Source organism: Megascapheus bottae, chromosome 18, assembly GCF_031878675.1.
Source record: "Megascapheus bottae isolate mThoBot1 chromosome 18, mThoBot2.hap1, whole genome shotgun sequence".
Taxonomy (NCBI): Eukaryota; Metazoa; Chordata; class Mammalia; order Rodentia; family Geomyidae; genus Megascapheus; species Megascapheus bottae.
The window spans coordinates 7,026,616-7,040,402 of NC_143526.1; the positions used below are offsets into that span (position 1 = coordinate 7,026,616).

The window sequence follows — 13,787 nt, forward strand, 5'->3', positions numbered from 1 at the left end:
GGTACCAGGCTTCTGCCTTTTGATTTTTTTCCCTTTAGTGGTGTGAGACCAGGTCTCAGTGTATATCTCAGGCTGGCCTGGAACTCATTAGGTAGCCTGGGCTGGCCTTAAACTCATGATCCTCCTATTTCTGCTTCCCAAAGCCTGGGTTTTATAGAAGGTGCCACTGTGTGCAACTCACTCTTGACTTTTTTTTTTTTGCCAGTCCTGGGGCTTGAACTCAGGGCCTGAGGACTGTCCTTGGGCTTTCCTCAAGGGTAGTGCTCTACCACTTGAGCCACAGCACCATTTCTGACTTTTCTATGTATGTGGAGGAATCGAACCCAGGTCTTTGTGCATGGTAGACAAGCGTTTATTCTTGTCATTTTATATGAGGAACTTCTCTATTCCTGATGAGATCCTAGATTTGTATCAGGATACCTTCTGATACCAAGTCTCAATGGTTTATTTAGTGAGTGAGGTAAATATCTAATACTTAGTAAGTATTCAGTATGCAGCTATATGGTAGGTTTTTAGCTGGGTATTGGGGACCCAGCGATAACTCAACAGAGTCCAGTCTCTTCAGAGGTCAGCATAGCCTTTGAGAGGCAGGCAGGAAAGTCCCTGGTTATAGGTGAGCATGAGGATGGTGAGAGACATTTATAATAGAGGCAAAGGTGTCTGCCACACTGCCTTAAGGTGGAATTGGTTGGCCTCTTTGGTGCCTCCAAGAGGGAGGAATTAATCTCTGTCCTGTCCTGGACCAGGGGTGCCTTCACTTCTTCTATGAAATGTCTTCAAAAAAGACATTCTTCCTCTTTCCTCTCACAGCCATTCTATCTTTGCACCCCTGTGGCACCTTGTAGGGACACCCTGTGAGCTAAACAAAAATCTATGAGGCTAGAAATATTGGTTAGAAAAACAGATTTGGACTAGACACCCGGGTACAGAATAAAAGGCAAGCCGGGAGTTTGGCCTAGTGGTAGAGTGCTTGCCTAGCATGCACGAAGACCCGGGTTCAATTCCTCGGTACCCCACATACATAGCAAAAAGCCGGAAGTGGTGCTGAGGCTCAAGTGGTAGAGCTCTAGCCTTGAGAAAGTCCAAGGACAGTGCTCAGGCCCTGAGCTCAAGCCCAGGACTGGCAAAAAAAACAAAAACAAAAACAAAAACAAAAACAAAAACAGAATAAAAGAGTCAGTTTATCAAGAAAAAAGCGTGAGTGTCACAGATGTCCGAGCAGTCAAGCTCTCCAGATGCCAGCACGCTAGGTTGTCAAAGGAGTGTCTTTCATGAGCAATGTGGGTTTTTAAAGCAGAGGAAGAGGAAGAGCATGGTGGAGAGGCTTCCGCTGCTTCCTGTGGGATGACCACACTCAAGCTCAAGGGAAGCATGCAACTGTTTTAAAGCTCCGAATTCTCATCACCTGCTGAGGAAAAGAGTTCTTCAAAATAACCCATCATTTAGCTTGCAAAACAAATCAGGAAGGTTCACTCATCAAGTCTGACAAAGCATGTGTGCCCTTAGAAATTGCTTCTCTTGTGTAACCGTGCATGACCGTGGTAATCCCATTATAGTATACACATATAGTAAAATATGAAGTTGAGGCTCAGGCTGTAATCTTAGCTACTCAGGAAGCTGAGATTGGAGGATCATGGTGCAAGATCAGCCTGGAAAGAAAAGTCCCTGTGAGGCTCTTCTCTCAGATTAACCATCATAAACCAGAAGTGGCACTGTGGCTCAAAGTGGTAGAGCACTAGCCTTGAGACAAAAAAAAGAGCTTCTGGACAGCGCTTAGGCCCTGAGTGCAAGCCCTGAGACCGACAAAAGACAAAACAAGACAAAAGAAAAACCATTGAGTTGTACTGCTTAAATATAAGACATATTTCTGGGTGCCAGTGGCTTACAATTGGAATCTTAAGTTACTTAGGAGATCAAGAGCTGAAGGATCAAGTTTCAAACACAACCAGGCAGAAAAGGTAAAACAAACCAACACCAACTAACAAACAAATGCAAAGCATGTAAAAATTTGCTTCTATGCTACTAGGAGTGGAAGCAAGGAATGCATTATGCGTTTTCAAATCTATCTATAAAACTTTCTCTAACTACTCAGACATATGCCTGGGAACTCTTCAGCCTCAGTCTGAATAATGTTCCACATCCTACCTTAAAATCTTTGATAAACATGCCATAGTTTACGCGTCCCATGTTTTCTACCAGGATATCCAGTGTGGCTCCAGCTCTTCCCTCTATGGTCAGATGGGTCTCCTCGTTTCGATCCAGGATTCCTTGAGGTACCTATGGGTTCAAGGTCAAATGCAAATAGGATGGAAGGTAAGAGAAGCAGGTATAGTTAGTGTCACACATTTTCCTGCTCTTAAGGGCCACTGCACTTGTAGGGAATGTGTTGATATTGCTTAGCACAAGTGACCGTAAGGGGTCAAGTTCTCCTCAACTACAGAATTGCCCAACCCAGCTCTGAGCACAGAAAATGTTCCCTGGGACTTTGGGCTGAACACCTGTTGTTGTAGTTGTTGTTGTTAGCAGTAGTAGTGCTGGGGTTTGATAGATAGGCATTTTCCCACTGGAGGCAAATCCCTAACCTTAATATCTTATTTTGAAAGAAATAAGAATGGAGGAAAAATTCCAGGGAAGAATTCCTAATAGAGGAAATATTTCATGGCTGCACAGAACAAAAGTCGGTTGTGAAGAAATAGCTTCTTAACAATGTGGACAGATGAGCCAAAATCAGATAACGGAGATAAAATCAGAAGGTTAGGTGGGGTATGCTCACCTCAAAATGCCTGACAAGATGCCTTAACCACAGACATTACATAACAGAATGAAGGAAAACAACAGGCATTTTAGCAGCTATAGATTCCTAACTCTTTCTTTCTTTCTTGTTCTTTCTTTCTCCTTCCTTCCTTCCTTTCTTTTCTCTAGTCCTAGGGATTGACCTCAGGGCCTGGGCCTTTTTTTCTGAGATTCTTTTGCTCAAGGCTGACACTCCACTACTTCAGCTCTACTTCTGTTTATGTGGTACCAAGAACTTAAAGCCAGGGCTTCATGCATGCCAGGAAAGCACTTTACCACTAAACCACATTCACAGTCTTTTTCTTTTTTTCTTTTTTTTCTTCTTTCTTTCTTTCTTTCTTTCTTTCTTTCTTTCTTTCTTTCTTTCTTTCTTTTTTCTTCCTCCTCCTCCTCTTCCTCCTCCCCCTCCTCCTTCTTCTTCTTGAATTTTATTCATTCTTTTGTGTCTATGCCGTACCAACGAATCAACCCCAAGGCCTAAGGTTTGGTAGTGAAGCATTTTACCCCTAAGCCACATTCCTTGCCAATATTCATGTTTGTGTGTGTGTGTGTCTGTACATGTGCATGTGTGTGTATGCATGTACTCTCATACTAGCAGTAGGGCTCAAGGTTGGTACTTTACCATGTGAGCTACACCTCCACTTCTAGCTTTTTTTTTGGTTAGTCATGGGGCTTGAACTCTGGGCCTGGACTCAAGGCTACTGCCCTACCTCTGGGCCTGGGCGTTATCCCTGAGCTCTTTCAGCTTAAGGCTACCATCTACCCCTTGAGCCACAGCCCCACTTCTGGTTTTCCAGTGGTTAACTGGAGATAAGAGTCTCTCCTCTTTAGTGCCTGGGCTGACTTTGAACCAAGATCCTCAGATCTCAGCCCCCTGAGTAACTAGGATTACAGGTGTGAACCACTGTGCCCAGCTCTTTTTTTTTTAATATTGGCACTATTTTGACTATAACTCATGAAAAAAATTCATAAATTAGAAATCATGAAATAGTCACCATTGGGTCAGGAGTTTGGCCTAGTGGTAGAGTGCTTGCCTAGCATGCACGAAGATCAGGGTTCAAGTCCTCAGTACCACATACATAGAAAAAGCCAGAGTGATGCCATGGCTCAAGTGGTGGAGCTCTAGCCTTGAGAAAATGCCCAAGGACAGGCCCTGAATTCAAGCCCCAGGACTGGCCAAAAAAAAAAAAATCACCATCAACAGCATATTTTAGAAACTTGTTTCCACTGAAATTAAAACAATGTACATATTTTTATTTAAAATGCTCTGAACTATGTCAGGCACTAATGGTTCATACCTATAATCCTAGCTACTTAGGAGGAGAGATCTGAGGACGAAGGTTTGAAGCCAGCCCAGGCAGGAAAGGCCATGATACTCTTACCTCCAATAAACTACTCAGAAAAAGCCAGAAGTGATGCTGTGGCTACCTAGCCCACACGCACCATCCCATGCCTCACGTTCTTCAAGGTTGGGATTACAGGTGTGCCTTGCCACACGAAGCCCAAGAATTAATATTCTCAAAATATCTGCATTTTGTTATACAACCAAGATCTTGGTGCCTTATAGTTATAACTGTTATGAGCAAGTCTTCAGATTATAACTTTTTGCGTGTGTTCTATATGTCAATATTAGTGCATAGGCACCGAAGGCTAATGGAGCCACAGCTCCATGTTCAGCTTTTTTGGGGTGGTTAATTGGAGATAAGATTCTCATGAACTTTCCCGCCCAGACTGGCTCTGAACCTCGAGCCTCAAATCTCAAAGCCTCAAATCTTCCTTAGTAGCTAGGATTACAATCTGGCACCCACCCAGACTGTAACTTGATGTGGATGAAGCCCCTGGTTCAGGAGCCTTTATGTATGGCAAATATAAAAATGGGACTGGAGAGCCAGGTGTTTGGCCTAGTGGTAGAGTGCTTGCCTAGCATATATGAGGACTCGGGTTCAATTCCTCAGTACCCCATACATAGAAAAAGCTAGAAGTGATGCTGTGGCTCAAGTGGTAGAGCTGTAGCCTTGAGAAAGCCCAAGGACAGTGCTTGGGCCCTGAGTTCAAGCCCTAGGTCTGGCAAAAAAAAAAAATGGAACTGGAGATAGATGATGTTCTCAAGGAGCAGAGAAGCAGAATGATCAGTGTTAGAATTAACCTGGGTACTGGATGTTTCTGGACACAGGCTGGGTGACGTGTAGCTAAGCTCCCGTAAGAAGAAGGCTGCAGCTGGAGGCTGGAAAGGTGAATTGTCGTTTTATAAGTGCTGACTGCACAGCCCCATGGCAGCCGAGAAGCAGACTTACCCCATCCACAGCGACATAGGCCCGATCGTGGACGCCATCAAAGGTTGAGGAGAGGGTTATGGTGCTGCTGCAATCTTGAGGAAGTGTGGTTCGGTACAGCACAAACCCATAGTACTAAATTATAAAGAGATTTAAGAAAAACACATCACTCTTGCTGTTCATTGAAAGTGAACTTGGTTTCCTCCGATTTGTATGAAAACAAATGTTTCAAATACCATCAAAACTGAAAAGCATAGCGAAATGGACTCCAGGAAATGAAGAGTTTTTTTTTTTCCCCTTTGATTTTGTTTTTGTTTTGTATGTTCATTTATCTATCTTTAGGAGGGGTAAAGGAGGCACAGAAATGGAGGGACAGTGATACTCATGAGACACTATGTGGAAAATGAATGATACAACTTGTGGACTTGTGGGTGCGAAAGAAAGGAAAAACTGGGAGAGAGCAAGGGAATAGGTGACATTGTCCAAAAAGAAATGGATTCATTACCTGATTTATGGAACTGTAACCTCTCTGTATATCACCTTTATAATAATGAGAAGTATTTTTTTGAAAGAATAAAAAGCAAAATTCAGTTTGCAAGAAAGATACTGGCTTCAATTTTTATTTTTATTTTTTGCCAGTCCTGGGGCTTGACTTGAAGGCCTGGGCACTGTCCTCGAGCACTTTTGCTCAAGGCTAGAGCTCTGCTACTGGAGCCACAGCGACACTGCTGGCTCTTTCTGTGTATGTGGTACTGAGGAATGAAACCAAGAGTTTCATGCATTCCAGGCAGGCAGTCTACCACTAAGCCACACTGCCAACCCCAATTTTGATCTTAGAATCACTATCCTGACAGCAAGCTTCTAGGAACCCTGGAGTGTCTTACCAAGAATTTCTCTCCCTGGTAGGAAAATGACCTCAGGCAGTATAAATCATTTACCCAGCAGAAGGAGCTGGGATCATCTATGTGAGAAGCTGCCAATATTAACTCCAAAACCAAAACCAAGGGAAAAGAAAGTAACTACTACCACCAACAAGGAAGCCAGACACACATCAACAAAGCCCATGTCCAGGTCCCAGGCCTGGCTACTACATGTGCTCTATCATACAAACAAGACTCAATCTGAAACTATCTAAAGTGGAAGTACATATAGGAGAAAGAGAGAGTTGGGGGATCAGGGTATGGCTGTTTCCAAATCGGAAAGTTACTTTTTGGTGCTGACTTCCAGGTCCTACAGGAAGGCCTTAGCTTGAATCAGTATTTAGTGAAGTGAATAACTTCGCTGACTTTGCCTGTTTCCTTCTTGCTTTGTACATTACCAAGGCTGAGCTGGAACGAACTGTGGAATTACCGGAGAGGAGCTCAAAAGAAGCCAACATGAAACAGAGTCAAAGTCCCCACTGCTGGGCCCCGAAGTTGGAAGTTGATGTGATTTGGGGACACAGAAGCATGAGCCTACTATCCTGTGCAGCCACACCCCCAGAACACTCTGTTCTTCCAGCACCAGTCTCTGTTCCCCTGCCCCAAGGCTCTGCCCTTCTTTATATCTTTAGCAATACAAATTGAAGGTGCGAGTGCCACCTCTGAGGCTGTAGGGCCTTTAGGATGAAGCAGAAGCTGAGGGGCTCTTAGTCAGGTGCTGTGGAGGGCTCAGCTCAAGAAAAGGAGGCCACACGGCAGAGGCAGTGAGCTGGACCCCACTCCTGAACCCTTGAACTCTGCAGGTTCACTGAAAATAAGTATTCTTTGGGTTTGTTGTAAACCTGAAAGAGCTGAGCCTGGACCAGGGCACCCAATGCCAGAGTGCTGTGGGGCCTGAGATCAGATCAGGAAGAAAGGGCTAAGGACAATGGCTCAGGTGAGCACTGGTGACCTACAGCTCTCTCCCCAGGATTCACTTGTCAGGACCACTCAATGAGCCTGGAAAACAGAAGTAAGTTCCATTCCACTGATGCAAACACTATATTCAGGGAGTGTGTACCAGGACTGAGAACTTGTCCAGGTGCTAATATAATCATATGTACATAGAGGAGAGCATTATTCATTGTACTAGACACAAGACAGAGCTCAGCTCTGGTGGCTAGATTTTTTTTTTTTTGTGGGTCATGGAGCTTGAATTCAGCTTGGGCACTGTCCCTGAGCTCTTCAGCTCAAGGCTATTTTCCTACCCTTGACACAAGCCCCATTTCCCTTTTCTAGAGGTCAATTGGAGATAAGAGTCTTGGGTCCTTTTGTGCCTGGGCTGGCTTTGAACCTTGATTCTCAAATCTCAGCCTCCTGAGTAGCTAGGATTACAGACGTGAGCCACCATGCCGGCTGGTGGCCAGATTTGTATCTTAACTACTCAAAAACTGGAAATGGTTTGGCTCAAGTGGTAGAGTACCAGCCTTGCACAGAAAAAGACCTTCAGTTCAAGCCTCTGTACTAGCACAAAGAAGGAAGGAAAAAAGAAAGAGAGAAAGAGGGAAGAAGAAGGATAGGAAGGAAGGAAGGAGGATAGGAAGGAAGGAAGATAGGAAGGAAGGAAGGAAGGAAGGAAGGAAGGAAGGAAGGAAGGAAAGAAGGAAGGAAGGAAGGAAAGAAGACCAATCAGAGCCCATCCTTCCCCCAGCCTTGGTGGAGCTCAGAGCCATGTCCAAAAGCATGTGCACATGAATGCATACACATGTGCATATACCCAAACAGTGTTGGAATAAAGGCATCAGAGTAAAAACAGTAAGTGCAGTACACTAAAACTACTTTAAAATTGGACATCACAGTGCTTGATGAAGTGAATCTCCATAGAAAATCAGACAATTCACAAAATGGGGCTGAGACCACTGCATTGTGATCAGGCTTGACAGAGCAACAGGGTCGATGGACCCATGGGCGTCTGGGAGTCAGGCTGTGAGGAGAAGACGTCTCTTCTGTTGGGAGTCTAGTTATTGAGGGGCAGTTTACAAACAGCCTGGACTATTCACAAATGGCCAGGTCATGAGACAGATGGAGGAACAGTTTGGGTGAGAGAAGTTTAAAGAAGGATTATAAATAAATGCAATATGTTGGACATTAAGTTTAACAAAGAATTAGAAGGAATATTACTGGCATGACTAAGGATACCTGAATATAATCCTAAAAGCTATTAGATAATAGGGTAGTATTGATTTAAAAATTGATTTTCATTTTTATTATTTATTAACTTTGCTGGTGCCAGGGTTTAAACTCAGGCCTTCAGCTTGTATGGTTTGCTTGCTCCTGGATGGTGCTTTACTACTGGAACCATGCCTCTAGCCTGACCCTTTGTTTTGGCCACCAGTACAGGGGTTTGAACTCAGGGCCTCTCATTCTTGCTCAACTTTTTCCCTCATCACTGCTGTTCTATCACTTGAGCCATGCCTCTAGTTCCGACTTTTTATTGGTTTATTCAAAATAAAAGTCTCTTGAGTTTACCTGCCCTGGTAGACTCCAAATCCTAATCCTTTTCTTTTCTTTTCTTTTCTTACAGTCCTGGGACTTAAACTTGGCCTGGGTACTGTCCCTGGGCTTCTTTTTGCTCAAGGTTAGCACTCTACCACTTGAGCCACAGCTCAGGACGTCTTTTTCTGTGTATGTGGTACTGAGGAATTGAACCCAGAGCTTCATGCATGCTAGGCAAGCACTCTACCACTAAGCCACATTCTCAGCCACCCCCCAACCCTCCTCCCATCCCCAATCCTTTTCATCAGAATAAAAACTTGTGAAAAGCTTCTAAACAAATAAAAAAAAATGTGCACTGTTCTTTTCAAAAACATAAGCTTTTGCCTTCTCCCTCCATCCTTTCTCCTTCTTATAGCCTCTTCTATAGTAGAGACCACTGCTGGCACAGGCTGAACTGTATATTCTCCACTAGTGGGAAATCTAGCTCCTGCAAGCAGGAAAAAAAAAAAAAAACTACTAAGAATCCAGTTTACCAAGAGTACAGTCCCTATACTATTTTTTTTCCCAGTCTTGGGACTTGAATCCGGGGCATGGGCACTGTCCTTGGGCTTTCTGAAGGCTACAGCTCTATCACTTGAGCCACAGCACCACTTCCAGCTTTTTCTATGTATGTGGTACCTAGGAATTGAACCCGGATCCTCGTGCATGCTAGGCAAGCACACCACCACCACTAGGCCAAACTCCCAGCTCCAGCCCCTATACTAAAATCCTACAAGCAAATCATCTTGTTAATATTAAATTGGTAGTGTTCCATGTCTAATAATAGGGATTTATTTACTAGGCAGTTGATGTACTCCATCTATAACTCCTACAAGTGTGTGAAGCAGGCCAACTGACAAGGAAGAAACAAGAGGAAATATAGAAAGATCACCTACATGCCAGCCTCAGGCTCATGGCCTGGAGATGGTAAGTTCCCGTTCTTGGGCTCTGATCAGGAACATTTTGGCTCATCTTCAGAGCACTATAGGAAAACAAGGGCAGTGTATCTTTGAGAGCCTACCTGTTTCACCTCGACAAATGTCAAAGGATAAAAGCTGTTTATAGGGCCATCAGGGCACAGAACACCAAGAGCTTCTGCCACCGTCGCTACCTGAAAACAAGGAAAGGCAGTTTTTAGTCACTGTGGCCAGTTCCCAGGAATCAGAGAAGCAGCTCCCATTAAGTCCAAATATCAAAGAAATTGGTGGATTCGACCAAGTCCTACTTAAACCTCAACCACTCATTGTGGCTTTCCCGTCATTTCCAGCCCTCTTCGTCTCCTCCCTCTTTTCTTCCCTTCTTTTCTCTTTTGGTGCTGAGGATCAGACCCTAGGGCCTTGACCCATATCCCCAGGCTCTGTTCTTAACTCTTTAAAAATTTTTTTTATTGTAATTCATAAAAGGGTTACATGATATTCACCAGATAGAAGGTGCATTACTTCACAAACATTGATACCCTTTCTCATGTCTTGGTCCCCATTTTCCCTCCCCCACCCCTTCCCTCATCTTGTCTTCCCCCTTCCCTATCCTATTTCAAATAAACAAATAAACCCATATACAATATATCAGATAACAAGGTAAGATACTGTAACAATATGAGATAAACAAGGGACAACAAAAGAGATGAGAAGTAACATAGTACATTAAGAAAAACTCTTGATGAAGAAATTGGAGCACTCAGCCAGATACCTGTGTCCCATGCCTGTAATCCTAACTTCTCAGAATGCTCAAGTCTGAGAATAGTGGTTCAAAGCTAGGCAACTCTTATCCCCAATAAAATACCAAAAAAAAAAAAAAAAGCCAGAGTGGAGCTGTGGCTCAAGTGGTAGAGCACTAGCCTTGAGCAAGAGCTCAGGGACAGCACCCAGGCCCCGAGTTCAAGCCCCAGGACTGGCAATAAATAAATATATATGAATCATTGCAGCGTAAAAAAGTTTCAAATACATCCATTCAAATTATAACTTCCTTACGCTCCATGTGTAAGGCCTTAAAACAAATGAGAGCTGAGGTACAGAGGCTGCCCAACTGAAAAGCTTTCTATAACATCTCATGGAAGCAAAAGACAGGACAAGGACTCTTAGCTTAGACACGCTGTTATCATGTCACTTCTCTGTGACAAGTTCAATTACTTCTGATCTAGGCCGTGCCATTTATCAATTTGTATCTTTCTCTTTCTCACCTTGAGTGCAAGATAAAGTACTCACCCCAGTATCTAGCACCAAGATCATTATAAATATTCACTATATTCAATTTTGATAACCCAGGATGCTTATTCTAGTGCAATAATAAAACACCAACACTCCCTTTCCCCCAGTTATTGCATTCTATATGCTTCATGTCAGAAGGAGCATTGTACAACCATATTTTGTTTACTCCTTACTAGTCACCCAGTGGGGCAGACCTTACTCTCCCCATGTTTATATGAGGCAACAGTCTCAGAGGGGGCTTACTTCAGCAATGGCAGAGCCAAGATTTACCATGATATTTTGCTCCCAAACCTGGGGCATTCCATGGCCTCACAATAATGGCTAACATTTTGTTTGTTTTTTTTTTTGCCAATACTGGATCTTGAACATGGGGCTTAGAGTTCTGGCTTAGTGTTTTCACTTAAAGCTAGATTAGCCGTACCACTTGGGCTAAACCTCTACTTCCAGCATTTTGCTAGTTAATCAGAAATTAAGAGTCTCTCAGATTTATCTACCCAGATTGGCTTTAAACCCTTGTCCTCAGATCTCAGCCACCTGAGTAGCTAAGATTACAAGCATGAACCACTGCATCTGGCTGGCTAGGGATCTTATGAATGCTTTCCAAGGTAACGTTGCTATTTGTGCAGAATGAAACAAGCATGCTAAATTATGACTCTATGTAGGCAGCTACTCACATGGTGCTATTCTGCCAGGACAACAAAAGGAATTCAACTCACAGTGAAAGTTTTATTCTATCAACTATACTCTGCATAAATTTAACTCAATGTTCTGATTTTTTTCCCTTGGTGGTAACCATAATTCTGGTACTAAGCTACATTGTGTGTGTGTGTGTGTGTGTTGGTCCTGAGGCTTGAACTTAGGTTCTGGGCAGTGTTTCTAAGCTTTTTTGCCCAAGACTAACACACTATCATGTAAGCCACAGCCCCATTTCTGGCTTTTTGGTGGTCCATTCAAGATCAGAATCTCATAGACTTTTCTGTTTGGGCTGGCTTTGAACCATGATCCCCAGATCTCAGTCTCCTGAGTAACAAGGACTGCAGGTGTGAGTCCACAGGTACCCAGCATAAGATACCCTTTTGTCATTGTTAATTTTTATCATGGTTATTTTAAATAAAGGGAGCTGTTTTCTGTTGCATGAAAGTAAATTTTCATAGCTCTAGAGCCAACAGGCGTTTTCTTTAGTAGCCATGGCAGTGAACAAGTAGAAAATTCTCTCTTTGTAAGTGTGATGAAAGCGTAATTGATCTAAGGGAGATCCCTATCAGATCACACAGTCTTTGAAGAATGTAGCGCACAGATCTGACATCAGGTGGAAACTGTCATGACAGCTCAAGTAACAAGATCACAAGGCTTCCTGAACGGAAAAATCATACAATCATGTTTGGCATTTTGCTTCAAGATAAAAACTTACGATGCTATTTTAGAATCTCAAGATTCTTAAGAAGTGAGTAACTGTTCATGGTTTCTCTTTTTGTTGTAAATATATGTAGGAGTTAGGGATTATAAGGGGAAAACCTGAGGACACAGACTGCCAAAACACTGACTTCGGCTAATGTTACTTCTAACTATTAAATAAGCTCTTTAAGTCTTTTCTAGAATTAAGATGATTATCCCTCTCTTTTTAATTTTTTTTTGCTAGTCTAGGAGCTTGAACTCTGGGCTTGAACTTTGGGCTTGAGTGCTGTCCCTTAGATTCTGTGCTCAAGGCTAGTGCTCTTATCACTTGAGCCACAACTCTACTTTTGGCTTCTTGTGTGGTTCATTGGAGATAAGAGTCTTACAGACTTTCCTGACTGGGTTGCCTCCAAAATACAATCCTCAGATAGATCTCAGCCTTCTGAGTAGCACATGTGAGTGTGTGTGCACACACGTGCTCGTGCACGCGCACACACGCACACACACACACACACACACACACACACACACGAGATAAATTATAATCTGGCAATCAGCCTCATTGAGAGGCTGAAAGTGGAAGGATCATGGCTTAAGGCTAGTCGGACAGAAAAGTTCAAGAGACCTTCTTTTGAAAACCACACACACACACACATACACATATACACACACACACTCACAAACAAACAGGGCCGGTGGTGTCCGGGAGTTTGGCCTAGTAGTAGAATGCTTGCCTAGCATGCACGAAGACCCAGGTTCGATTCCTCAGTACCACATACATAGAAAAAGCTGGAAGTGGTGCTGAGTCTCAAGCAGTAGAGCTCTAGCCTTGAGAAAGCCCAAGGACAGGGCTCAGGCTCTGAGTTCAAGCCCCATGACTGGTAAAAAAAAACAGCTGGTGGCATGGTTCAAGTGGTGGAGCACCAGCCTGAGTTCAAATCCAGAACTGCCCCCCCCCAAAAAAAAAAGTGGATAGAGAAAATAATGGAGAAGAGCTTGTCAGACCAGAATAATGAGATGGCCTGTCATATCCACAGTCCTAACACTGCCCAGAAATGGTGGCAAACAATAATGCCCGCTACTTCATTTTGCACAAACGCGCTTCCTGTCAATATGCACGCATTATCTTCTCATCTTCTCCTCTCCATTTCCCCAGAAACAGTACCCACTCCCAGGCTTGCTGAAACCCAATTCACAGAAAGAAAACTTATGAGCCCTTCCCCGGCCAGCTCTTTAGCCCACTACAGCTGAGTTCTACCTCGTCACTCCTGGCTTCCTTCCAGCACTGCTGTATTGCTGTATTTATGTATTGCTTACCTTTTGCAGAACAACTTTTCCATATGCATACTTGGGTGTAGATGGAGGAATAGGTCCTTCTGGAATGCCTTCAAACTATGAACAAGACAAAAAAAAGAGAGAGAGAGAGCACAAAAAGAGAAAGACTGTTAATTCTTCAGAAACTATTCCTTAAAATCTGTTTTTCTAATGGGAGGTCAAAAATCCAAAGCACAGTAGTGGGGATTCCTATTCTGGGAACCATACAGACAATTCTAGAACCAAAGACTTGAAAACAAATGGCATGCGGCTGGAAGCTGGGGGCTCAGGCCTGTAATCCTAGCTACTCAGGAGGCTGACATGTCTGAGGACTGCAGTTCAAAGCCAGCCCAGGCAGGAAATCCATGAGC

General features: G+C 43.5%; 1 protein-coding gene across 1 annotated transcript in view; it reads right to left on the reverse strand.

Moving 5' to 3' along the window:
- Positions 1–13,787, reverse strand: part of Glb1 (galactosidase beta 1) — a 97,419-nt gene that overhangs the window by 15,191 nt on the left and 68,441 nt on the right. The window contains exons 11-14 of the mRNA XM_090351810.1: positions 13,420–13,494; positions 9,522–9,611; positions 5,088–5,201; positions 2,146–2,277 (exon numbers count right to left, since the gene is read on the reverse strand). Coding sequence (XP_090207936.1) covers positions 2,146–2,277; positions 5,088–5,201; positions 9,522–9,611; positions 13,420–13,494 — 411 coding nt within the window. The remainder of the gene's footprint in view (positions 1–2,145; positions 2,278–5,087; positions 5,202–9,521; positions 9,612–13,419; positions 13,495–13,787) is intronic.